A 25,985-nucleotide genomic window follows, 5' to 3' on the forward strand; every position below is an offset into this window, starting at 1 on the left:
ACGTTTTAAGGGAGTAGAATGTGTTTTACATAGATTGTATGTTAGAGGGGAGAGATGTTTTTTATGTGGAGGGGACTGGATGGTGATATATTTGGAGGCAATCAGAGCATGGCAGGTAATACTGATTTGGGAGGTTGGATTTATTATGTTCTTGCATATGCTATGCCAGAAAAGTATGTGATACATCCACTATTGCCAATATTGTGATGAGATGCCATCTCAGTGAGGCAATGTGCAGTGAAGGCAGGTTACACACATAACATTGCTATGGTAATGGAGCACAGAGTCTGTTAGATCATCTCTGGAAGCAGAGCATGGAAGGGAAAAGCCATTCCTGAAAACTGAGGGCTCATTGGAGTTGAAGTATCTGGCGGTGGCCATCTTGGAGAAAACTCCACCTATGTAAGAAAGCGCAAAACATTTTTTGAGCTCTACTGTGTTATCAATCACATTAAGGTTTGTATTATTGATTTATTTATAGCATTATGGGTTTTTAAGCCATTCCAATTCCTAGCATATCCCTTTGATTAGGCTGCTTAGTTAAATGCATTATATAAAGAGTAACTGGTCTTATTCCTAGTTGACAAAATGGCACAATGAATTTGTCATTAAGCTTCTAAGAATACACCATACACATAGCTTATGAACCTGGTGTATTCACAAGGTGACTTCCTTACCTTATGATGTGGATTGACAGTAGTCTTTGTATATCCACATGGCATATCCACACAGCAGCCAGTCAGTTACTGCCCTCTGCAGTGGGGTTGGCAGGGAGAGGTGCATAGACAGGGGTCAATTGGGCATTGACTGTACAGGGTGTGTGCTGTGGGTTAGTCATTCATGAAGTTGCGAAGGCAAGTGGAGGTATTTTGTTGGGCACTGGTGACCTAAAGTGATCTCATGGATCACATTAAAGAACTTGCAGCCTCCAAGCTTCTTTCGATCAATGAAGGTCCCAGTGATTGTACCCTCAACAATAAAACACTTATTCCCCTCTTGCCAGACAATGAGTTAGAGGCTGGCTAAGACATCGTCAGTAAGAAGCTTGCTAAGATGTTGTCTGTGAATCACACATTGTGAGCCTAAACTTGATCAAACGCAATGTATGATCCATTCACTTATGGTTAAAATGCAGAATCAGACACTACATTTCTTATAGATGAGCTGCTATGTTTAACTAAACAATGATGGTGCTGATCCATAAGGATCCATCAACAATTTTGTGCACTGAGATGATTTCATGAAAAGGGCTCACTAAAAAACATTGGCATTGTTATTTATAATTGTTTGCATAGTGCAAAGGATCTATATTCAGGATCGGTGGGATACTAATCTAAAATAGGATCATGTGCATGAGCCGTAATGAAAGTTGGCTTTCTACATAGTATAAAAGGAATAATTCAAAGATGATCTGTAAGAAGTGTGGGAAAATTTGCAGAATACACAATTTCCTAAAGATAATGACATGTTACAGAATAAAATTCTACTCTTCGAAAATAATTCTTATACATACCATCATAAATAATCAGATGAAAACAATGGTCTGTGATAAACAATATTCTCAGAAGTTTCGGAGCTTTGTTGAGTTTTACAAGTTGCTCAGAACTTTTCATCAATTAACTTGATTCACTTTGACTTTGAACTTTATTTTGCATTCTGGGTGTGACAGACAACAGGCAGTAATTGGAAGTGCGTAATGCGGCACCATGGGCTACTCAATTTTGCGCAGTGGGATATTTGATTATTACTTAGATACGCAGAGCTTGTTCTTAACCCCTTTTATCCTTTTACACTCATATTTAGGATTGTAATTAGGATTCGCAATCTGGCTCCAAGGTTTAAATTTAATTCCCTTCCATGTTCTAATTCAAGAAATAAATAAATTAGGAAAAATAGTATTGCAACACTTTGTTTGTGATTAAAAGCCTCCCGGTGGCTGAAGTAGACTGCTGTCTCATCACAATCTCTGCTTAAACATTATCATTTAAATGTTGAACAGGTGGCAGAAGGCAGATGTAAAACCCTTGAGGAGAATTAATGTAGATACCAACTGTATAAGCGAAGCAAAGAAAAGTGACAATAAAGTCCCTTAAACCCCATGCACCTTGTATCAGGCAAGAGTAACATATGGAAATCTACCACCAAGGTGTGCGCTAACAGACTTATATGTATTGTCTCATATGACCGCCAACTGAAGAGGTTAAGAAATCTGTCTTTCAGCTTTCAAGCATGGAGGCAGATCAAATTATTGGATGGCCCAGATAAGATGTAATAAATGGCATTCTTAGTAATTGGGTGTTACCACAATTCTTTATTTTATTTGTAATCTTTGAAAATGCATCTCCCGGAAGACTGAGAGCAGACTACAATACAGAGATTTTCAATTTAGATTTCTGTTCAGGAGAGTTTCAATTCTACCTGTGTCTCTAAGATGGAGAGAAATCCTTAGCAGGAATTCCACGTAGAGATGTCAAACAGACTTACCTTCCAAATGTTTAAAAACGCCCATTGGACAGAATGCTGGCGAGCATGTATGCATTGCCTGACCTGTGGTACTATATAAAAAGTTAGCCATATACAAGAGATTGTTAGATAAACGTGGTGATTTCTGTGGGGCCAGTCAATCATCTAATGGGTATGGCAGCTTCTAAACTCCCATTCAGATGGCAAATATGAGGGAACAGAAGCATTAGACTAAAACAATCATCAGAGTTGTCCTCAGCTTCGCCTATTGAAAATGTGCACAGTAGGGTTGGCAATGGTATAGTATTGTTTATGGCTGGACAGTGCTGATTCTAGGCTTTTTGCTGCGTGAGGCGATCTCTGATCCTGCTATAACCGGCCCACTAAATTTAAAGAAAAATTTTTAAAGAGTACTGACACCCTGTCAGCAAAAATTGCTGACAGTATTAATAACTTAGACTAATGTCTTTAAATCTGACATTGTATAGTCCTTTTCCACTATTCACACCAAGTGGCTCTATTGAAATCAAATGAGACCTTCAGTGTCGGTATCTTGCACATGAGGCTTATTGTGAAGCTGTGGTGCTCTATCATCCATATGAATATGAGGGTGGTTCAATAAGTACCCGTGTTTGCCGACAGGGGGCGTTCCTGAGGGAAGTTGGTGTTATCATCATGTGCTGCCCTCTATCAAACGACAGCAAAACAAATTGCAGACTGATTGATAGGTTAGTTTGGATTTGACAGCCATTTGAGTAAGAGGTGTTTCGTGATTTACGCTAAGATGGGAAAAGATCAGTATCGTTCGGTAATTCACTGTTTGTTTTTGGATGGGAAAAAATGTGAGTAGATAAAAACAAAGTTGGATGCTGTTTATGGGGACACTTCGCCATCTATGACTACAGTTAGATATTGGTTTTAACAAAATTTAAACAAGGGCTAACATCTGTTTATGATGAGGAGCGACCAGTAGCAGAGGCCGTAGGTGTGCTTACCGGAACGGTAATTAATATTTTACATGATAAGTTGGCAATGAAAAAATTGTCGGTCTGATTTGTGCCTCGATTGCTCACGGAAGACAACAAGCGGATGCGACTGTTAATTTCGAAGCAGTGTTTGGAGCAATTTAAGCAAGATCTGAAGGAGATTGTGCGTCAAGTTGTCACCGTTGATGAAACCTGGATTCATCATCACACACCAGAAACTAAGTAATAATCAAAACAATGGATTTCTCCCGGTGAATTTGCTCCAAAGAAGGTGAAGAAGGTCCCATTGTCAGGAAAGGTCATGGCGACGATTTTTGGGATGCGTACAGCATCATCCTCATGGATTTTTTAGAAAAAGGAAGAAATTGGACCGCTTTGCCAAAATTGAAGGACACACGGCCGCATTTGATGAAAAAGAAGGTGCTGTTTCAACACAATGATGCACCAGCACATTCATCCAGAGATGTCGCCGCCATGAATGTGTTATGAATTCCTGCGGCACCCCAACACCACCCCCTTCCCCCTCTGTATTCACCCTATCTGGCTCCCTGCGACTTTTTCTTGTTCCCTAAAATGAAGAAATGTTAACCACTTCTCAATAGAACGGATGTACAATTATGTAATTGCCAACTCTCAAGTAATAAACATTGTAGAGCATGAAATATTATATCATGAGATCATATTATATAGGAGAGTAACCAATGTCTAGAGATGTGTGCAAATGTAATTAGCTTTTATTTAACTATTTTAAACAGAAACATTGTAAAAATATACAAGTGTAATGTTTAGATTGATAGAGTACAACCATTCCTCTGCTGGATTTTCTGCCATCACCTTATTATGCCCATGCCCTGAATAAGTGGGCAACTAATTAATCTCCTGTCAGTGCCTCCATCTCTTTACACCTTTAGAGTGTCATGGGATCTTTTTCCACTCTTGGTCTCAGTCACAGAAATGCCAGTGTCTGAACTGGCTGATGTAGGAGAAGGATGCCAAGTAATGGCTGACAGCAGTTGTCACTCAGCTTTGCCTCCTCAGCTTTGGTAATAAAAAAATACTAAAAAATAATGAATTTTATCCCTTCTGCCTATAGTGTCACCTCTTGTCAGAGGATACAATATAACCCTTTCATACATAGCCCATAGAAAGAAATGATCTCCCAATTTTATGAAATAAAACTGTATAAGGGATAACATAAATATTTAATGGTCCATTTTTAACATATATTTATAGATTAGTTTCATTATTCATTGTTTAGTATTTTTATTTATATATCACCAACATACGGTACGTTTCGACCAAAGATGTCCTTTGATGACCTTTGTCCTGTCATATCATCAGTGTCAGAAAACGCCACTTTCCTCGGCGTTGACTTGTACATTAATTCCACATAACCAGTTGGACTCAATGGTCAAATGCCATTCATGTAGAAGCCATCTCTGAGGCCAGTGATTGGCTGCAGAGGACCCATAACACAAATGGGACATCAATTTCTGGACAAGATGAATGTTAAGTAGATTACTATTGTTTCAGTTAAAGGCCCCAGTGAAATTTGTTGGACAGCCATTTTAAAAATTTGTTCTGTACTTGTAACTCTTTTATTTTGTTTTCATCTATGATTCCCTACATTAATGTTGATTCTCTCCACCAGGAATTACTGTAGATGCACATGGCTTCATTTACTTCGTTGATGGCACCATGATTCGGAAAATTGACGACAGAGGTATCATTTCGACAGTCATAGGTCTCAATGGTTTAACTTCAACACAACCCCTAAGCTGTGACTCAGGAATGGACATAAGTAGGGTAAGAGACTGTAGGCAAATGTTCCCTTATGTTGCATGTAATGTAGTACATGTTATATCTACACTGGTGTTATTGTTTGGGTGATTAAAGGAAAAGGACAGAATGTAAAAAAAAATTCAAAAAAGGGAACCATCAAAGTGGAGTTTATTTTATGGCCTATTCAAACAACTGATCAAACAATTATGACAACAATACTACACAGGCTGACACTATTAGGTCAGTCAGTGACACAGACATAAGTGATATCTAGTACCCTCAGGAAGAGAACTTCAATACCATTTCGTGCGGCCATGGTTTATCACTGTTGCATTCATCATCAGATGTCTTCAACTCCATGAAGCATATCCAATCTCCGCCCATAAAAATACCAAAGTCACTAACAGTATAATGTTACCTGATAGCAGTGCTTACATACAGGAACCCCTAATTATTATTATCACATATGCATGTGTGCAAACATACAAGGCAGAATGCATCACCAAACACGTTATTTATATAAGTAAAAACATGGCTTTTGTCTTTTAACATTAATAATAAGGACTATCAATGTAAAAAGCATTTCCCTACAAATATAACAAGTATGCGTTTGATGATGCGTCTATGAATGCATTCCAAAAGACAATAGACAAAAGACATCATGTGAAGGCAACCTTAATAGTCATACATACAGCCCCCCACACATACACACACAGACTATATGCAACCCCTCCACAGTTTATATACAGGCCCCCCACACATAGGCTATATACAGCCCCCACAGACACACAGTCTATATACAGCCCCCAAACGGTGACTATATACAGCCCCTGTCCTTACACACAGACTATATACAACCCTCCACAAAGTTTATAGCACCCCCACAGACTATATACAGCCCTCTTTACATAAAGCCCACACACACACACAAACTATATAGAACCCCCCCACGCACACAGACTATCTACAGCCCCCAAAAGTTTATATACACCCCCACACACACACACAGACTATATGCAGAACTGCTCACTACCACAATGATTGCAGGATGTGGCCATTGATAAAATAATAACATTAATACTCCCTATGCCACGGCAGTCTCCCTCTTCCCCCGGCTCACGTCTCTGTGAGGGAATGCAGGTAGCATGTGATGATATCATCACATACCACCTTGGTCCTCTAGAGCTTACAGAGCGGTGCAGCATCTGTTCTGAGACACAGATGCCATTGGTACTTTCGACGGGGTGCGGATTTTGCCAGTGACAGGTCCGTATTTGTGGTGGGCGATTCAGGCCGCTGCATTTAGCAATTATGCCGCCTCCCGCAGGGCTTGTTCATCTGCCGTCTGAGGTGGGATCTTTATCCTGCCTCATGGCAGATCCTGCCCTGGGGGGAGTGACATCTAGTCTCTGTATGAATAAAATGTTAAGCTTTATAGTCAGACCTAACATTATACAGTGTAATAGATGTGCACAATTACTACAAATCAACCCCCTTAAAGGGAATGGGGAAATATCTTGCCAAACACCATGCTCTAAGCAAGATTGGTTTGCATAGCATACAGACATCTTGAAAGATAATGGATTTAATCCAAATGATGCTATACTCTGTGTAAGCTAATTCTATCAATGATTAGGGCTTGAGTAAGTATCAGTAGTGCAAAATACAACATGAAAGAGCTTTGTATGACAGTTGGATGCACATGTTCTGTACATTAAAGGCTATATAGGGATTTAGTGGTGATCAAAGTCGAGAGAGCCATATATTATTTGTGTTCTGCAAACATAAAATCTATCAGTTCTGTAAGATATCATGCGCTGTAATACAAAGCTACACAATCCTCAATGGCTTTGTAAACTGTGCTTTAGCTTAACAAAGCTAAAAATATCAGACAGAAATTGCTGCATATGGTGTATATGTGTCCCTGGCTTCTAAAGGCTTTGTGCTGTTGATTTACCTTTCATCCGGAGAAATGGTCCTTATGTTTGTGCTGAACTATGAAAGCAGCCAAAGCATCAAAACCCTTCGACAGCATAGCAGCTGTAAGAAGTGAAGTGGATGCTGGGGAATAAAACATGGACAGCAGCAAGAGTTTCCTTGATGAAAAAATCTGCTCTTTTTCTTGTTATATTGCACTTTATATTGTTAGAGCAGTGTATGGGAGAAGCACATATATAAAAGCATTTGGTTTCAAAGAAAATCTAGACTTCCTTCCTTTTTCATGATAGTTGCGTAAGGTTAATGGATCCATTTATTTGTCTCAAAAAGCCATTAGTCGCTCTTATACTTCCTTGCTAGAAATGATAACAGCCTTATAATATGAGGCAATAGAAGCTTATTATAAAGTATAACGTGCAGAATACATAAATATTAATGGACACAAATGTATATGTATATAAATTCAGCAACAAAATACTGAAGATATCGAGTTCAGACTTAAAATAGAACCTGCAGTATATATAATACAGGCAGTCCCCGACTGAAGGACACCCGACTTACAAATGACCCCTAGTTACAAACAGACCTCTCTGATTACTTTGACCGCTAATAAAGTTCTCTTGATGCTTTACTTTAGTCCCCGGGCTGTAGTGACCAGTCTATAAGGAAGTTTTCTTGTTAATCTGTTTCCATGACAGTACAAATTTTTTTAAAAAAATCCAATTGTCAGAGGGACAAAAAAATATTGTCTGGAGTTACAATTATAAAATCTACCAGTTCTGACTTACATACAAATTCAACTTGAACCTAAAAAACATCCTGTATATAACCCAGCAACTGTATGTACTCATAATAGATACCATGGGGCAGATTCATCAAAAGTGTCTATAGTGTACATAGTATCAAAGATACTGTCTAATCTTTCTTCACACCTTCTATTAGCTAGTGCAGAAAATTTGGCAATTTTGTCAGGATTATTTGGTGCAACTTAAGGCCACACCCCTTTAACCAGGCCATGTCTTTTTGGTGCACCAGTCACAAAGGTGTCTAAAACTGTGTGAAACATTTTTCATAATTGTGATAAAAGGTGTTATAGACAGTTTATGAATGTAAATAACATAATTCTGTCTGCCTCCGTGTGTTGCTACAGCATTAAAATGCATCATTAAAACGTACCGTAGCACGGCGGGGATACGTTGGCCCCCGAGAGAGGAGGAGGGGGTGAGTGCTCTCCATAGAGAAACATGGGGCACAGCGCCATATTACAGGAGGACATCTGTATCTTTCTCCTGGGTACAGAACGGTACCGTGCGCCCTTTGCTGTCTATGGGGGGCGTATATATGGTGTATACACATCGTCCGTATATATGTCCCCCATGCTGCTGTGTAAATGCAGCCTTAGGATGCATTTACACAAACATGGGGGACGTATGTACGGCTGCAAGCAAGCGTCAATACATACGTCCCCATATGTCTGGACATTGCATTATTGAGAAGAAGATGCTGCTGGGCATTGGATTACTGGATTATGACATTTTATTAGTGAGCGGAGGATGTTTCTGGACACTTCATTAGTGAGGGAAGGCTGATCCATTTATCAATTGTAGAGTATTCTTTATACCACAAATCTTCCAACTCTCTATGAACCATATTTTCTCTTCCAACATTAATTCCAATACCTCTTCAAACCTCAATTCATGGTAAACAGTGTCCCAAACTCTTAGTATCATGTTTACCAGCACCCCTTTCCCACCTCTTAAATTTACTCCTATCTAAAATCATTGCTTCTAGACTTCTAGTCATCCATTTCCAAAGAATTATGCATTTCCTCAAGAAAACAATTTCCACTATTCCCATGGAAGATGCCATTTGGAAAGTCTGGCATGTTGGTTGAAATCCACATTGGAAAGCCCAATAGCAGATTTTTACTTAGATTCTCTGCCAGAAACTCCTGTTGAAATACCAAGGTGTATTAAGGTGATTAAACCATGATTAAAGCCTTAATGGAGTAGATGATCCCTCCAATCGGTAGATCTTATCCAAGATATGATGATTTGCCCCAATTTATTTTTAATTCTCAAATTTCCCTTTAGTAATCTTGGTTATCTTTAGGGTCAATAAACTAATCTCAATTATCTTTGGCAGGGTATGATTAAAATTTGATCTGCTTCTGTTCTGTTTTTCACATGTCCTCATAAGTCTAAAATAATGGCCATGAGCACTGATCCATTAAAACAATTAATTCTATAGATGCCTTAAAGATAAACCTTATTCTCTCTGCCTTGTGGTTGTAGGTGGTTTACCCACTACAAAACTGAAAAATACTTACAAGGGAAGGATTATTTATTTGTTTTGAAGACCAATAGAGTGCTTCTAATGCAACTAAACCTGTTACTGTCCCATAGTGAGCTGGGGAATTGTAAACCTATTCTATAGATTAGAAAATAAAATACCCTTTAAGGTTTCTTTCACACAATCATATTTTTATATGGCTTCAATTTATGGGTCTCTTGGCCATTTTTGTGAGCCATGTGTCAAAAGTCTGAGCCGTATAGCTACAAAAAAGGGATGTATGTCACCTGTGTGTCACTTGTATGTCATCCGAGAGGAAGGCTGGTAAATGATGTCGGTAACTTGTACCATCCCTTGTAACTTGTGCACCTCCATTCAGTACACCAGCAGGAGAAGATTAAGACTCAATACACCAGTCTTAATAAATTCTCCCTTATGCTCTGTATAAGCTTTTGTGCCCATTTTGTTGGGCCTTCCATTTACTGACCAAACTGATATTTTTCCACAAAGTTAAAGGGGTATTCTTGTATGGGCATTCACATTCAATTTCATTAATTTGCCATACATAAACATTTCTCCAATTAGATGTTATAAAAAGAAAATGTTTCTGTGTGGAGAAAATTTCTAATCATGTGGTCCCTTAGAAACAAGACTGTGTCCCTGGATATGACCACCTCTGCTGAAGGGATTGCAAAAAGAAACAAAAAGTTTCTGAATATTAAATGTCCAAGGAGTTACTCCAGGCCCCACAGACGTCCTGTAATAATGAACGCTGAATCCAGGAGGTCGGGCAGAGCTCAATAGTGCAAATCTGGCCATCGCTGCCAAAATGTGAGGTGGTCGTATCCGAGTAAGCTATCCCGTTTCTAAGGGATAACATGACTGCATTTATGAGAAATTATCTTCAGACAGGAACATTTTTTTTAATAACATCCAATTGAAGAAATGTTTATATATGGCAAATGAAGTAAATTAAATGTGAATGCCCAGGTGGGAATACCCCTTTAAGCAAAATTTTAAATGATATATTTGCCAATAAATCTGTAAGTTTCGGCGTTGTCCTTGATATGATCCCTTTAAATAACCTGTTACTATATTCTGTTAAAAATGTGAAAAAAAAAGAATCCAAACCAAAAACTTTTGATTATATTTCCCTCTAGCATAGTGGGTAACCCATAGGTTATTGAGGTAAAAAATATCAAGTTAATGGGCTGTGGAGAGTTAAAGATGAAATACATATGAGAAATGTCGCTCAAGCCTTTCATTTTATTCTTATCACACGCCTAAGAAATGCGTCCTGTCATAGCACAGAAACCTTTACAAATATATTTGTGAGCGTTACAATCATCCTTCACCGAGGATATGCTCAAAAATAAGTGGATTGAATGGACAAGTGGTTCTTTAAATTGCAATGCAGAAAATAGAGTTTAACTCCCTGTCTTTTGCACAGCGGGGCTCTTATCAAAAGATATTTTAATAGAAACAAGGCACAATCAAACCAACATGAGGAAATGGAGGGGACTTGTAAATTGTTTATGAGTTTTGGACACTGCACAATAGACTGTTATTCAACAAGAAGAGCCAGAGGGCAGTTTCATTTCACAAAGGAGAAAACAGACAGAATGTTCTATTCATATTAAGAATAACATATTTTGGTTATTATTGGATTTTATTCATCTTCTTGTCCAAGACAGGTACCGAAAAATGGACAAGATTATTAGATTTGAGCCATGCTTGGTTTTGATTTCTTCCATTTGATTATGTCTTTCCATCTATATTGTTGTAACTGATCATAATGTTCTAACCATCAAAATCTAATTTACCATCAAAATCCAGCATGATAAACCAGGGCCACCTACTCATAGATCAAGGCTTTCTGACTGTGGTGATATGCTTCTATTTACTTTCCGTGGCCAGTGTCGACTCCAGCTTTCAGTGGGCCCCGGGCGACAGAGCCACAGTGGGCCCCTCTGCAGTGAACTCACGTGGCAGTATTCAAAATTCAAAAACTAAAACAGTCTCATGTTCCCTAAAATATTTCCTAGTTTATCATACTAAACAGCCCCCCAAAAGGTTATTTTATATAACCCACCCTCACACCCTATGGATTCATTATGTACAGGCTTACGTGGGCCCCCCCAGCAGCTCTGGGCCCCCGATACTTGCCCAGGTATGCCCAGTAGTGACCTTGTCCATGGCCTCCTTCCTTCTAAAATCAACTTTTAAATTATGCCAATGTGCCTGAAGCATTCTGGGGTGTTACTACAGCCACTAAGGCTGTTACAACGAGCAGACCTGCTCTGTTCATTTGTAACAGCCTGTGAAGCTACAGCACTGAGCCGCTCTAGAAATACCTACCAGAGCCACTCAGGCTCATTAGAATAATTATAAAAGTTGCTTTTTGAAAGAAGGAGGCCATGGATAACAAATCTAGAAAGATTACTTCAGTCACAGTGCCTCAATCTATGAGATAGGCTTCTTTCACACAAGCATTGTGGGTAGGTATATATATGTCTCCATAGACGCCCATGGAGCCAGTAGTTTTCTGGAAGTTGAAACCATAAGAATCCTTAAAAGGAGTGAATCAAGTATTATTGTCATCCCCAATACACAGAATATGGAATAACAAATTGTGAGAATCGACAGATCCCAAGAATGGGGGTCCTGGTCTCACAAGTCCTGCCACTCCATTCAATAATATGGGAGGATCGGATATTGACAAGCACAGTGCTCACCTATCTCCAACACTCCTCCCATTAAATGTCTATGAGGGCACTATGCATTGTAATTTTCAGAACTCCCATTGTATTAAATGGCAGGACATTTGCTTGACTAGCCAGTCCCTGCATTAGTGAGAAAGAGGCCTCCATTTCTCAGGATTTTGCCAATGGCAAAAAAGGGACACATCAGGAATTAGTATTCTATATAAATATATTTATAATTATGATATCTAAACCATAGGTAAAACCATAAATTGAGGGGCTTTTTGGAAGGAATCGTGCTGTGCAGTCATAGATATACAATTATTAGATTTTACAGTATGCAACGTGTTGCTAAATATTGTGTAGATCCACTGATAAACATGGCAATTATTATAGACATCCTATATTGTTTAGACTGAAAACATAAAAGACTTGATATACATTTATTCCCATTTTCTGTGTAAAGGCTCAGTGTTCAGCTGGTGTTAATAAAATCATATTCTTGATGATTACAGATAAGCAGAATGTCTTGCATTTGGAATAATGAGCGTTGTTGGCCCGCCGTTTCTATTTTCGGCTGATTATGTATGCATCTTTTGTGCTTTTTTTCCAGCTGTTAAACAAATTACTGTTGTTTTGAGGCACACATTTCCTATTTGCTTTATCAAATCGTTGTTCAGGTTTCATAGAGGTACAGTAACTACAGCTTGGCACAGGTTTATCACATCACTCCCATGCCCAGGAATAGTAATGATCAAATTTATCATAGGCCAACTTAACACACAGGTGACATAGACATAACTGTCCAACAAGAAACACTCTGGATATTATAATTACAATGTACATGGCATGAAGATGCTACTGGGACTGCTTCCTAATGGAAATCCCATTGTCTACCACATAGAAGAATGAACCAGCTGATTATTTTCTGATATTTATTTAAGAAATCATTTATGTAATTATTTATTAGATAGGAAAATAAAACCTCTTTTAATTACCAAATCTACTGTAAAAATATAAAAAAATACTTTGATATAAGATGGAAATGTTTACAGCTCAAGCACAGTATCAATATTTAAGAAGAATGTAATGAACCTAGTCTAGTCATTGCCCCTGACTTTGTCTGTTATAAGCTCCTGTCAGTAGTCTGATGACAATCTCTTGCATTGGACTAAGGACTGTAATAGATCTTGAGGCAATGATCACACAGTGGTAGCTGCTGCTCAATATTTTGCAATGGGTGTCCCAACAAGGGAGGCCTGGTCGCCCTAGATATGGAGATATCATCTCCGTAACTTCATACATGACCAGAAGTTTTTTCTAATAGTTTATCTAGTTTATTACATGGATGCTTTCGGCACACTAACATTAAAGTGGTTGTTCACTTTAAGACCATTCCAGCAAAGAATTGATAGTTAGTGTAATGATAAGTTTTACAAATTTCCAATATATTTTAAACATCTATGCAACGTTTTGGTCTTAATTCAGACCTTCATCAGGCACGGATTGCAATTGAATTAAGACCGAAACGTTGCATAAATTGTTATTTGGATTGCTTTTCTCGATCAAATTTGAACAAAAAATAAAATGAGAATTCCTGATGTCACAAAATATAAGGAGTGCCAAGTTTTTCTTCATTGATGAACACGGTTTTGTAACCTACTTGCGCACCCGTCAAGCTCTAAAGATTTCGAGTGACGTGTATTCTTTGCACAATTTAAACCAAGTGACACAAGTGATATTATGTGATGCTTAAATTAATACATTCATTTGGCCATTCTAAAAATTGTGCACATTTAGAGTACATTTTGTAACATTTCTAATGACCAAAAAGAAAGGATACAAGGAAGTCTAAGGGAAACATATGTTTTGTCAGACTGGTTGGTTACTTAGGTTCCCACCTTCCCTGTAAGAATACATTTTGGGGAGGGCAGGGGGGGGGGAATTAAGACTGTTTTTTTTTAAATACCAGTCCTTAAATTCACCTGGCATTACGTATTTACTAAGAGGAGCAGTCTCCACCAGGTGGGACCTGTTTAGACCAGATCTGACTAGGCAGATATTTCAACTATAGTTTCTGTTGGTTTTTGCCCCTTTTTTCTCACTTTGGTTGTGGATGGCCCAAAATCTCTCCAAACTGTGCAGAATAAATCTTCCCCACTAGGATATACAGAGATACAATAGAGGCTTTGTGGACCTTTATGATAGCCACCTATTCTTGCTCTATAGAAAAGTGATCCCTAATATTGAATGTGCTTGAGCCTTTAGTGCTGTGACTTATTGCTGTCATCCGGCCTAAGTCTAAAGTGGATTCCTATGTGACTGCATGTTGAACCTTCACACTCAGTAATTAGTCCGTCTGGTAATTAATAAGTTCTCCATTGTTGTAAGCCGGCTATGAAGTGCACTTGATTCTCCAGATTATCGTCGGTGTGCTGTTCGCTAATACACTCCCGTTCAATAGAACCTTAGTCACAATTAATTAAAAATGATCTACAGCAGTTAGAGCGAGCGATTCAGCTGAGCTCATCCATTTAGTGCTGCCCGCTTCTGCCTTGAATAGTTTATGCCTGACATAAGACAAAAGTGGATATTCTGAGTTATTCCCAGTGCCCACAAAGAGCTGCATGGCAAAAGGGCAGACGCACAGCATGAATGAAGAACTGCGTATCCTGGATTCAAATACCATGGGCAGCCAAGCTCATCGATGAAAGCCTCCTGTCTGCCGCCTCTTGTCTGTAGACATTCAATTAGATGAACACTCCTGAGATTAACTTTTATGGAAAACCATTTCCATAGTTGTTTTCCATCTTTCTGGTAGCATGAAAAAAGGAAAAAGCACTTGTGATTTTATAGAAACATTTTTCATCGGATGGGTGATTAGACATAGCTTAGACCCTGGAAGCTTCTCTGAGCATTATCCCATCATCAGCCTGCAGCCGTTAACACCTAGTGTTATACAATATACTATCATGGTTGTAAATGGATGTGATACTGGACAAGACAACAGCTAAAAATCACCATAATTTTCCCAGTTTCTACTGTAATCATTGCCATGGCTTGCTGGGTACATTACTAGGTAGGAGCCATGTATGTGGATAGGAAGATTACTGATGCAGGCTGATTTACACATATAATGCCTCTATATGGTTTATAGTTATCTTCTCCCCAACAATCATTGCTACAAGGAGAAAATATTTTCAAAATTAGCCTTTTTGTCAGGTTTAACCATAATTCAAAAAAATATGATAGCTTCCATACATTCTTGCTCCGCACAACTTGAAGTTTTGTATGGAGCAATAACACAATTATGTTCATGATCCCGTGAGGCGCCTATGAACATTAGAATAGAACCAGAATTGTTTCTAGTGGAGAGGAGAATGTGAGAGACCAGCAAACTGTAAACCTATTTCTAAAGAATAATCCCTTTTATAACCCGTATCAATTGATAATGATATCACAAAATTACATAGCAAAGTGCAATATCACATTGGAAGAGTGTTATATATTGCAAACTGATAGAAAACTGTGCATATGCTTATAAATTATCACATAACCCTTCTGGACCATGTGGAGAGGTGAACTTTGGCATATTACAAGTACATCAGCATTATGCCTGTTTAATACTAGATAATATTTTTTTAAGTTTCTGTTCTGGTCTTTTTGTGGTGATTTTAACAAAAAGCTTCACATGAAATAGCTGTACAGATAACCATTGTGAAAAAAAACGTATGCAACAAAACCATTCCGTTTACGATCACTATGGCACTGACCAGTGTCCATGCAAAGATAAATTATATCGCCTGGTAAAAAGAACAATATAAAACTAAAGATAATTTAATGGAGCCGCAGTGAATAAAGTTCAGTCTACGTTGTATAGGTACTAGTTAATCTGCAGATAAAGCTACCAAGGACACTCTATTGTCCACCTTTTATGGAGGTTCTACTTGATTGTACTTCATGCATTAGCCTTTGTTTCCATAGAGCTAAGCAGAGTACAGTGAATAGATTTGTGCTAAACGAAAGAAGATGAGCATTCCAAACATGTGTTGCAGTAACAATAGTAACCAATAAGTCAATAGTTTCTTGGGTTAGAACAATGGTGGAGAATGTCCAATGTGCTTTTGTCTAAAGGTTTGAAGTACAACTGTAAACTATACAAACTTTTGCCTAGCTCGCACAAAGCCAAAATCAGCAATATTGTAATTTACACTCATAAGTAATCTGCAGCCATTTGTCAGCTTGCAGGCTAGCAGCTAGCAGTTACCTCATCTCTCTGTCTGTGTTTGTTTGGTTGATTGCCATAAGAATCCGTAGCTACACAGAGGAGAGGAAGGTAGGTGGATGTTGTTGGGAGGGGTTATTAGCACATGCACGCTCCTTATCAGTAGTTGCTGACAACATCTGTGGTGCTTTACTAACTATATGTTTATTGAAGTGCACATATTTTAGATAAGTGTCCTCACAGGCAGTGATGTGTAAATTATTCTGGCAATTTTTACTGGAATAGCTATTGACTTAGTAGCGAAAGTGTAAAGGTTTTTCTTGGACTCCAAGATGGCTGCCACTGGAAACTACAAGTCCCACGATCCTTTTGTTCTATGCTCTGTTCCCAGTGATGATGTAATAGACCATAGTGATGATGTATGTAACTGCCACCATCGCACATTACCTCATTGAAATCGGTCTCCCCACAACACTGGTCATACTGGATGCACTGTACCCAACCGACTACAGCCAAACATAATCATGATCACATGACCTGCCCAGGCTGCTCCACAGAAATCAACGGACTGATAAAAGGACTAGTAGCATTTTAATTGTTCATTACAGTGTATGTCCATAATTCATGTATATGAATTATGCTGATCCCTGGAATACCCCTTTAACCTTACTTCTGAGCTTTCTGAGTCCTTATTTTATTAATTTGCAAACCACTTGAAAGTTAATTTTATTAATGATAATTCCATGCAGGACCACTACTGGAACATGATGTGAAAGTTGTAAATCTGCTTCATAAGGTACTGATAGAGATTTATTAGATTACTTTGTGCTGACTGGTTCCCTTTAACTAATTACACAGAACATTTCAAATTGTACAAGTTCTCATTGTTAATATCCTAGAAGAAAAAGAAGTGTGCTTGAACGGACCAAAAATAGTACAATACAATCTTTATTAATACATGATATACACAACTACGATACACAAAGATTAAAATCAATTAAAAGTACATAAGTACCAAAAAGACAACGGATAGAGTAAGGAGGGTCATCATACCCCTGAAGAAGTTGCATGTAGCGATGATACGCTTTGGGAGCCTCCCACCCCTACTGATACCTAGTGTTTGGTGTGTATTGTGGCTCCTGTTGTGCTACCTGGGCGTCAGGCCTTGCTTGGTTATAGGTAGTGATTTTTGGGATTTGCAATTTATTGTTATTTGTTTACATACCATATCCATCTGATTGGAAGCATTTGGTGTTTTGGCAGGAAGGACTTTATATCTTGTTCATGTGCTTATCAATTGCATTTGTATGAACTTTGCATAATACTGTGGACTCGGCCACGGACACTAGTTGTAAATCTAGGCATTTATCTTTGGAACACAGGTTTGACTTATGTGTCTTAACACGTGTGGTTAGGGGTGGAAGATGGAGTAAAGTCATTGTACTTTCTCTATCCAGTGTCTTTTTGGTATGTATGTACTTTTAATCTTTGTGTAGTTGTGTATATCATGTATTAATAAAGATTGTATTGTACTACTTTTTGATCCGTTCTAGCACACTTCTTTTTCTTCTAGCATTTATAATTTTTGGTCTGTGGACCTGTTTAACTACAGCTGTGCACGTCCTAACTGTTTTTGTGCCATTGCTAATATCCTGTCATTTTCATAAAATGTACTCAAACTGATTATTCTTTGCAGGTTCGACTGGAATGGCCAACAGATCTGGCTGTCAACCCAATGGACAACTCATTGTATGTCTTGGACAATAACATTGTACTCCAGATCTCTGATAACAATCAAGTGAGAATTATTGCCGGTAGACCTATACATTGCCAGGTTCCAGGAATAGACTATTTTCTTGTCAGCAAAGTAGCAATTCATTCCACCCTGGAATCTGCACGAGCCATTGCTGTATCACACAGTGGAGTCCTCTACATTGCTGAAACAGATGAAAGAAAGATCAACAGAATCCAGCAAGTCACCACAAATGGAGAGATCTCTACATTAGTTGGGGCCCCCACGGACTGTGACTGCAAGATTGACCCAAATTGTGACTGTTTTTCAGGTCAGAACAAGTGTCATATTATAAAAAAAATTGTCTCTCATAAGTAATATGCTGTAGGGATTTTTCATGGTGAGAATATGGGTAAAAGTTAGAAGGGGTAATAGGGTAAGAACTTCTTCCAACACTGGTAGATTGTAACCCAGTGCCCCTATTGCATTTCACCCTCTCCTTTATTTCCCTATATTACTGCAACTGAATGTCATTGTTTATTCACTTTGTAAGAAACAATATTCTATAATATGAATAACTTAGGGGGTTTACAGTATTAATGGCAGCATGTTGCTGGAAAATTAATAAGCACGGGGCCAAGTGCTCAGTAAAACTTCTGAAATTATCAGCCAATTCTAATCCAACTGTAATCTACGTATAAAGGGTGCTACTTAACTTAGATCTTATCTCTGCTAGGTGCCTAGATAAATTTTACTTTATTTAATAAAATAAAGCCTGCAAACCCGCTTCAAGTTGTGTATAATTTGAAATTTAAAAGCTCAATTATATTATGATCCCATAATACCTACTTCTGACATTTATACTTCCAGAATTTTTGACTTTCAGACTTGTGATCCACTATTCCACTATCCTATGCTGAAGTCATTAAGTATCTATCAAGACAGACTTAGATATTAGGGAGAGAAAAAATATTACATTGTAACGTAAAGGAAACCTGCCATTCAAATTAACACACCCGAAATGAATACTTCATTTAAAAAAAAAACTATGATTAAAAACATTGGCATTATCCCTAAATGGTTTCTTTCCATGGCTACAATGTTGAAAAAATCTGTTAAACTTATATGCAACCTGATTTGCGGTATTAAAGGGGTCCTGTATATGCAGTGTTCCCTGAATCTGCCCTGCCTCCCTAGTTCTTATTAACAGGTCTCACTGCTACCAGTACTTAGTTCCATCGGCCAATATTCAAATGTTTTACACAGTGCCTTGCTGGAACATTGAGAAAGAGCTGTATTAAATCATTCCGCATGTAACCAGGGTGATGTCATCTAAGGACCTTTACCCCCTAACATTTGCGAAATCTACCCATGCATCTGATCATATAAAATCACAGCATGCCTCCATTGAGGCATGGAGAGAACTAGAAGTCCATGGAGGCATGGAGAGAACTAAAAGTCCATGGAGGCATGCTGTGATATTACTAGCTGTATTTGTGAAAAATGTGGTGACAAGTTGCCTTTAACCTTTGAAACATTTTATTTTCTTGGATTTCAAAAATGAATAATGTAAGTGGACATTGAAAAGTTTTTTTTAATATACTTCATTAAGGAAGAAACTTCTCCATGCCTTCTTTTCTGCTCCTTCTTTCTCCTGCAGTGAGCAGTGTATTTTCTTGTAGACAGCTCAGAGAGGAGACTAAAGATAAACTCGTTGTATACCTAAAGAATAAAGAGTTAAGTCATTAGACACATTAGCATGCTTTTTTATCTCTCAGCTGTATGGATGCAGTATAGAAAGCTGATTTACACAAACCACTTAAATAAGGAAGAAAGGGAGGAAAAAGAAGGAAACTGGAACATAATTCTTTAATATAGTATATTACAAAATGTATATATAATTATTGACCAAATTTGTATAATTTTGGCAAAGTTTAGTTATGTTTTAGTTTTATCCCCCTTGTTATGCTAACCGTTTTGGGTCTCTTAGATTGGATTTCTATTTAATATGCGGCCTTTTAATAACAAAGTACTGTATTTCTGTCTACGCTGTTTGAGCACTCAGTTGACACAGTGACACTTAAAGGGGTATTCCCATCTGGGCATTTACATTTAATTAAATTCATTTACCATATGTAAACATTTCTTCAATTGGATGTTAATTAAAAAAATGTTCCTGTGTGAAGATAATTTCTCATAAATGTAGTCATGTTGTCCCTTAGAAACCAGATGGCTTCCTCGGATACGACCACGTCACACTCTGGCAGCGGTGGCCAGAGTCCTGCGCTATAGAGTCCTGCCGGACCACCAGATTCAGCAATCATTACCACAGGACGGCTGTGCGACATGTAGTAACTCCCGGACATTTTATATACAAAAACCTTTTGTTTCTTTGTGCACTCAATCCATCAGAGGTGGCCGTATCCGAGGAAGCTATCTCGTTTCTAAGGGACTACATGGCTACACTTATGAGAAATTATCTTCACACAGGAACATTTTTTTTAATAACATCTAATTGAAGAAATGTTTACATATGGCAGATTAATTAAACTGAATGTAAGTGCCCAGATGAGAATACCCCTTTAATGCCTCCCTCTTTTAAGCTGGATGCCAGGCCATCAGAGTGGATATCCATTTATTCGAATAGTAATTATGCAATGCATTATATACAGTTCTACTATGGGGAAGATAAGTATTCAACAAGTAGCTCTCCACCTTTTTAGGGGTCACAACAGAAGGAACCCCATGATCTGCTTGTGTTGACTGAAAAGTTCTTTTTTACACAACAACCATTACCCATTTTTACTTTCATACGATAAACAAAATTGCAGTCCATTTTGCTAACCCTCAAACAAATCTCTATTTCCATGCCATTTCAGTAATACATTGAGGAGATTGCTGTGTAGGGAAATACGGCAGATGTCCTGGCACCGCACATGTAGCTCAGAAAAAACAAACAAACAATTTTTAAACCAGCAGGGCTTTGAATCTTCAAAAATGAGTATTGCTGAGATAAATGCATAATAATGCTAATCTTTGCTGATTCACCCTTAAAATTATACCATTTGCACTAATGCTTTTAAAAGTGGTCCGTGAATATTAAATGTCTTCTGTTTATAGACTTTTCTCCATAAAAATTAAAAGATGTGCAATTTACAGATTAATACATTTGATATTATTCGTCCCGTAGGTGACGGTGGATTTGCTAAGGATGCCAGACTGAAAGCGCCCTCGTCGTTAGCTGTTTCTCCAGATGGCACACTGTACATAGCTGATCTTGGCAACATACGCATTCGAGCAGTCACTAAGAACAAGCCTCATCTGAATGCCATGAATATGTATGAGGTTGCCTCTCCAGCAGACCAAGAATTGTATCAGTTCAGTACCAATGGGACTCATCTCCACACTTTAAATCTTATAACTAGGGACTATGTGTACAATTTTACCTACAATGGTGATGGGGACGTAATTTCGATTACCAGTAGTAATGGAAATTCAGTTCATATACGACGTGATGCTGGAGGCATGCCTCTGTGGTTGGTGGTTCCCGGAGGACAAGTCTACTGGCTGACTATCAGCAGCAATGGAGTGCTGAAAAGAATATCTGCTCAAGGATATAACCTAGCATTGATGACATACCATGGTAACACAGGCCTCCTGGCAACCAAAAGCAATGAAAATGGTTGGACTACAGTTTATGAGTAAGTTTACATTTTTGGGGTTTTTTTGTTTGTTTTTTTTACAGTTTAGAATCTCCTCCAAAATTGGTTAAAGAAAAAAGTGTAATTTTTAGGCTTAGCAGTTTGTGAGTAGATGTGTGGGTTTCCTTCTGGGAGTTCAATAGCTGCAGCTGTGGGCTTTCTCATTAGATCCATCGTCACAGCTTTTACTTAAGAGCAGCTGCATTGTAACCGAGAGATAAGACATTTTTCCGCTCAGATGTGATGTTATTTGGCACTTGACTCTCAAAGCGATCTCTCTTCCTTTTATAGTGACTTAATCGAAGACACTTTGTGTTCCCATACATAAGGGAAACTTTAAAAAAAATCACAACAAATGAGTTATGAGTATTTACTTTTTCATCAAATAAAGTTTTTTTTTTAGTTAAGGAATTGGTGGGGGAAGTCATATCCTAATTGTTGGATGCTGACAATGAATAAGCAATTCCCAGGATTCATAATATCTGCGTCAGTGCCAAGTCTATGTAGACCTTAGTGGGTACAATGTGCCTCCTATGCACCCATTAATGGTTTGAAACATTTAGTACTCAGACTGCTGTGAGCCTTCAAAGCCCAAATATATTGAATTTCTATGTGAACCTTTCAATGAGTGCAATCAATATTTCTGTATTTTGATAGCTCTTACCTCACATTTCTGGGATTTATCATGATGGACACCTCTGATGCGATGTGCTTGACATACAGTGTTATGACCTTTTCAAGCATTCATTCGTTATATGGCACATAGATGATCTGGTTATAAAAAAAGTCCCATTATTATATAAAATTAAACATGATCTACAGTATGTGTAGGGGGAAGCCCGATTCTACATGGAAATACATGTCATGTTCACACATAGCCACAGTCTGAAATACTAGCAGACTGTCCTATCATATAAGTGGAAAATTTTCTCAATTTTCAGAAGTAAAATGTAAGTTATTCAGTTTATTTTTTACTAATATCCCAACTATATGGTAAATTAGCTATTTATTGGATTTTTATTCCATTAAGGCCTTCACCTCATATAATAATCATATTTATAGATAGATCATGTTCATAATTATGCTTGTTCATTATTTTCTGGGCAACAGTCACAGTCAAAATGGCGGATAATGGGTGTTAGGGGCCGGATAAAACCGCAGTCACCCACCATGTATGGAGAGGGCTCAGCCCATGAGCAAGCTCCATGCATCCTCATTGCTAAGGAATTAATATGGTTGAAAAAGTATATATGCCCCTCATGGGTTTTCTATACCCTATGATCAGGAACATTTTAACTTGTAAGAAAACACCCTACTTACAGAATAAGATCAGTAGTACTTTGTAGAGCATCTATATATAGGATAAGAGCAGTAATACTTCTACGCTTTGCCCATATATACAGAAGAAGAGAAGTAGTTTTTTGCTTATCCGTATATACAGAATAAGGGTGGTAGTACTGTGCTGTGTCCATATATACACAATAAGAGTAGTATGCCCAGTAGGTGCCCAGTATACAGGATATAAATATTTGTACTGTGCTTTGCCCATATAAAGTGGGTGCGGAAATTCAGACCCCTTTAAATTTTTCACTCCTTGTTTAATTGCAGACAATTGGTAAGACCAAAAAATAATAATATAATTTTTGGCTCATTAATGTACACTCTGCATCCCATCTTGACAGAAAAAAAAATCAGAAATGTAGATATTTTAGCTAATATATGAAACAAGAATAACTGAAATATCACATGGTCATAAGTATTTAGACCCTCTGCTGTGACACATTTTTAAGTTACATGCTGTCCATTTCATCCAGATCCTTCTTGAGATGGTTCCACTCCTTCATTGGAGTCCAGCTGTGTTTAATTAAACTGATTGGACTTGACTAGGAAAGGATCACACCTGTCTATATAAGTCCTCACAGCTCACAGTGCATGACAATCATGAGGTCTAAGAAACATGAGCTCAGAGACATAATTGTGGCAAGGCACAGATCTATTCATGGTTACAAAATAATTTCTGCAGCACTCAAGGTTCCTAAGAGCACAATGGCCTCCATAATCCTTAAATGGAAGAGGTTTGGGACAACCACAACTCTTCCCACACCTTCCCATCCATCCAAACTTAGCAATCATGGGAGAAGAGCCTCAAGTTGACTGTGGTTGAGTTCTAGAGATGCAGTAGGGAGTTCCAAGAAAGTTTCACAAAGTAATTTATCACTGCAGCCTCCATCAGTCATGGTGGAGTCTGTCATGTTCAATGAAAGACTTAAGAAAGCCTGCATACAGTTTGAAAAAAAAAAAAAAAAACATGAGAAATAGGATTTTCTGGTTTTATCAGACAAAGATTGAACTTTTTGTTGTTAATTCTAAGCATTATGTGTGGAGAAAACCAGGCACTGCTCATCGCCTGCCAAATACAATCCCAACAGTGACACATGGTGGGTGGTGGCAGCATCATGCTATGGGGGTGTTTTTCAGATGGAGCGAAAAGACAAATTGGCTGTGGAGTGGCCCCTGGCCCATCCCTCCCAGGGGCGCAGGGGCAGAGCAACCAGGCTCGTCTATGCACCTCCTCTGCAGCCTGCTCGCATGCCCACCTGCTTCCCGCTGCCATTCAACAAGCCATCTCCCCGTCCCCACAGCCACCTGCTTACGGCCGCCTTTGCGCCCGCCTCCCTAACCACACAGCCATCTGTCTGCGCCCGCCTCCCCGCCCGAGGCCACAGCCGCCTCCCCGACTCCACAGCCACCCGCCTCCACGACCACGCAGCCATCTGTACACGGCCACAGCCACCTCCCCGACTCCACAGCCACCTGCCTCCCAGACCATGGAGCCATCTGTACATGGCCACAGCCGGCTGCCTGCCCACGGCAATAGCCACCTGCCCGGTAGCAGAATGCCAGAGCCAGCCGCGTGGGCCGCTGACACCTACACGCCTGTAGACGCAGGCAACTACACAATCCAGCCACCTGTATGCCAAAAATGCAAGTATAACCTTATATATGTATGCATAGCTATGTATATATGTTGTATGTGTGTATATGCTGCGTGTGTGTATTTGATGTACGTGTATATACTGTATGTATGTGTGTCTAAGCTGTATGCATGTGTGTCTATATGCTGTATATACTATATGCCTGTCTGTTTATGCTGTATGCATGTGTATGTATATGCTGAATGTACTGTATGTATGTGTGTATTTACTGTATGTGGTGTATATACTGTATGCATGTGTGTATTTACTGTATGTGATGTATATACTGTATGCATGTGTGTATGTGCTGCATATACTGTATGTATGTGTGTATATACTGTGTGTATATACTTTATGTAGATATGTAGATGTATGTATATATAAGGTGTGTATGCATACATTCCATGTGTGTATATATGATGTATATGTTGTATGTTTGTGTGTGTATGCTATATGTATATGAAGTATGTGTGTATATAGTGTTTTTATACTACATGTATGTGTATACACAGTGGGTGTATACTGTATGTAAAAATATATGATGCATATATCCAGTATGTATGCAAATTTAAATTATATACTGTGTGCGTTTAAATGTATGAATGTATACATTCTGTATGTGTGTAAATACTGTATAAGTTTGTTTATACTATATGTATTAGTTTATAAATGTGTAGATGAGTATATAAATATGTTCGTATTAGTGTATACATGTATGTATGTGTGTACAAGTATATAAGTGAGTGCAGAATGTTATTTGTATGTATTTAACTGTATCAATGTGTGTGTGTATATATGAGTGTGTAAAAGTGTGTGATTGTATAAAAGTGTGTGTACAAATATGTATAAATATTTTTTAAGGAGAAGGGGGGGCCCCATGCAGAAATCTACTATGGGGCCCTGCTTCTCCTACTTACGCCCCTGTATATAGGATAGGAGGAGCAGTACTATGCTATACCTATGTGTATACAGGGCATGAGTACTTGTACCATTCTGTACCCATAAATACAGCAAAAAGCTTTTTGCAAAATTGCCGCATATATAAAAATCTCTTAATTTAGTCTCTTTGCCTTTAAAAATATGCTCACATTGTATGGATCTCTACAGTCTTCGATCAATCCACGGATTGTTAATGATTGCTTATTTCTTAGGGGAGTACACGGCCTATAGAGGCATGACACATCTTTAA

General features: G+C 38.4%; 1 protein-coding gene across 9 annotated transcripts in view; it reads left to right on the forward strand.

The window, feature by feature from the left end:
* The window catches only part of TENM1 (teneurin transmembrane protein 1), a 490,610-nt gene that overhangs the window by 418,485 nt on the left and 46,140 nt on the right, over positions 1-25,985 (forward strand). For all 9 annotated transcript variants that reach the window (XM_072124023.1, XM_072124021.1, XM_072124025.1 and 6 more), the window contains 3 exons: positions 5,101-5,255; positions 18,085-18,451; positions 21,311-21,821. In XM_072124023.1, coding sequence (XP_071980124.1) covers positions 5,101-5,255; positions 18,085-18,451; positions 21,311-21,821 — 1,033 coding nt within the window. The remainder of the gene's footprint in view (positions 1-5,100; positions 5,256-18,084; positions 18,452-21,310; positions 21,822-25,985) is intronic.

This window comes from Engystomops pustulosus, chromosome 9 (assembly GCF_040894005.1).
Source record: "Engystomops pustulosus chromosome 9, aEngPut4.maternal, whole genome shotgun sequence".
In the NCBI taxonomy this organism is placed as follows: Eukaryota; Metazoa; Chordata; class Amphibia; order Anura; family Leptodactylidae; genus Engystomops; species Engystomops pustulosus.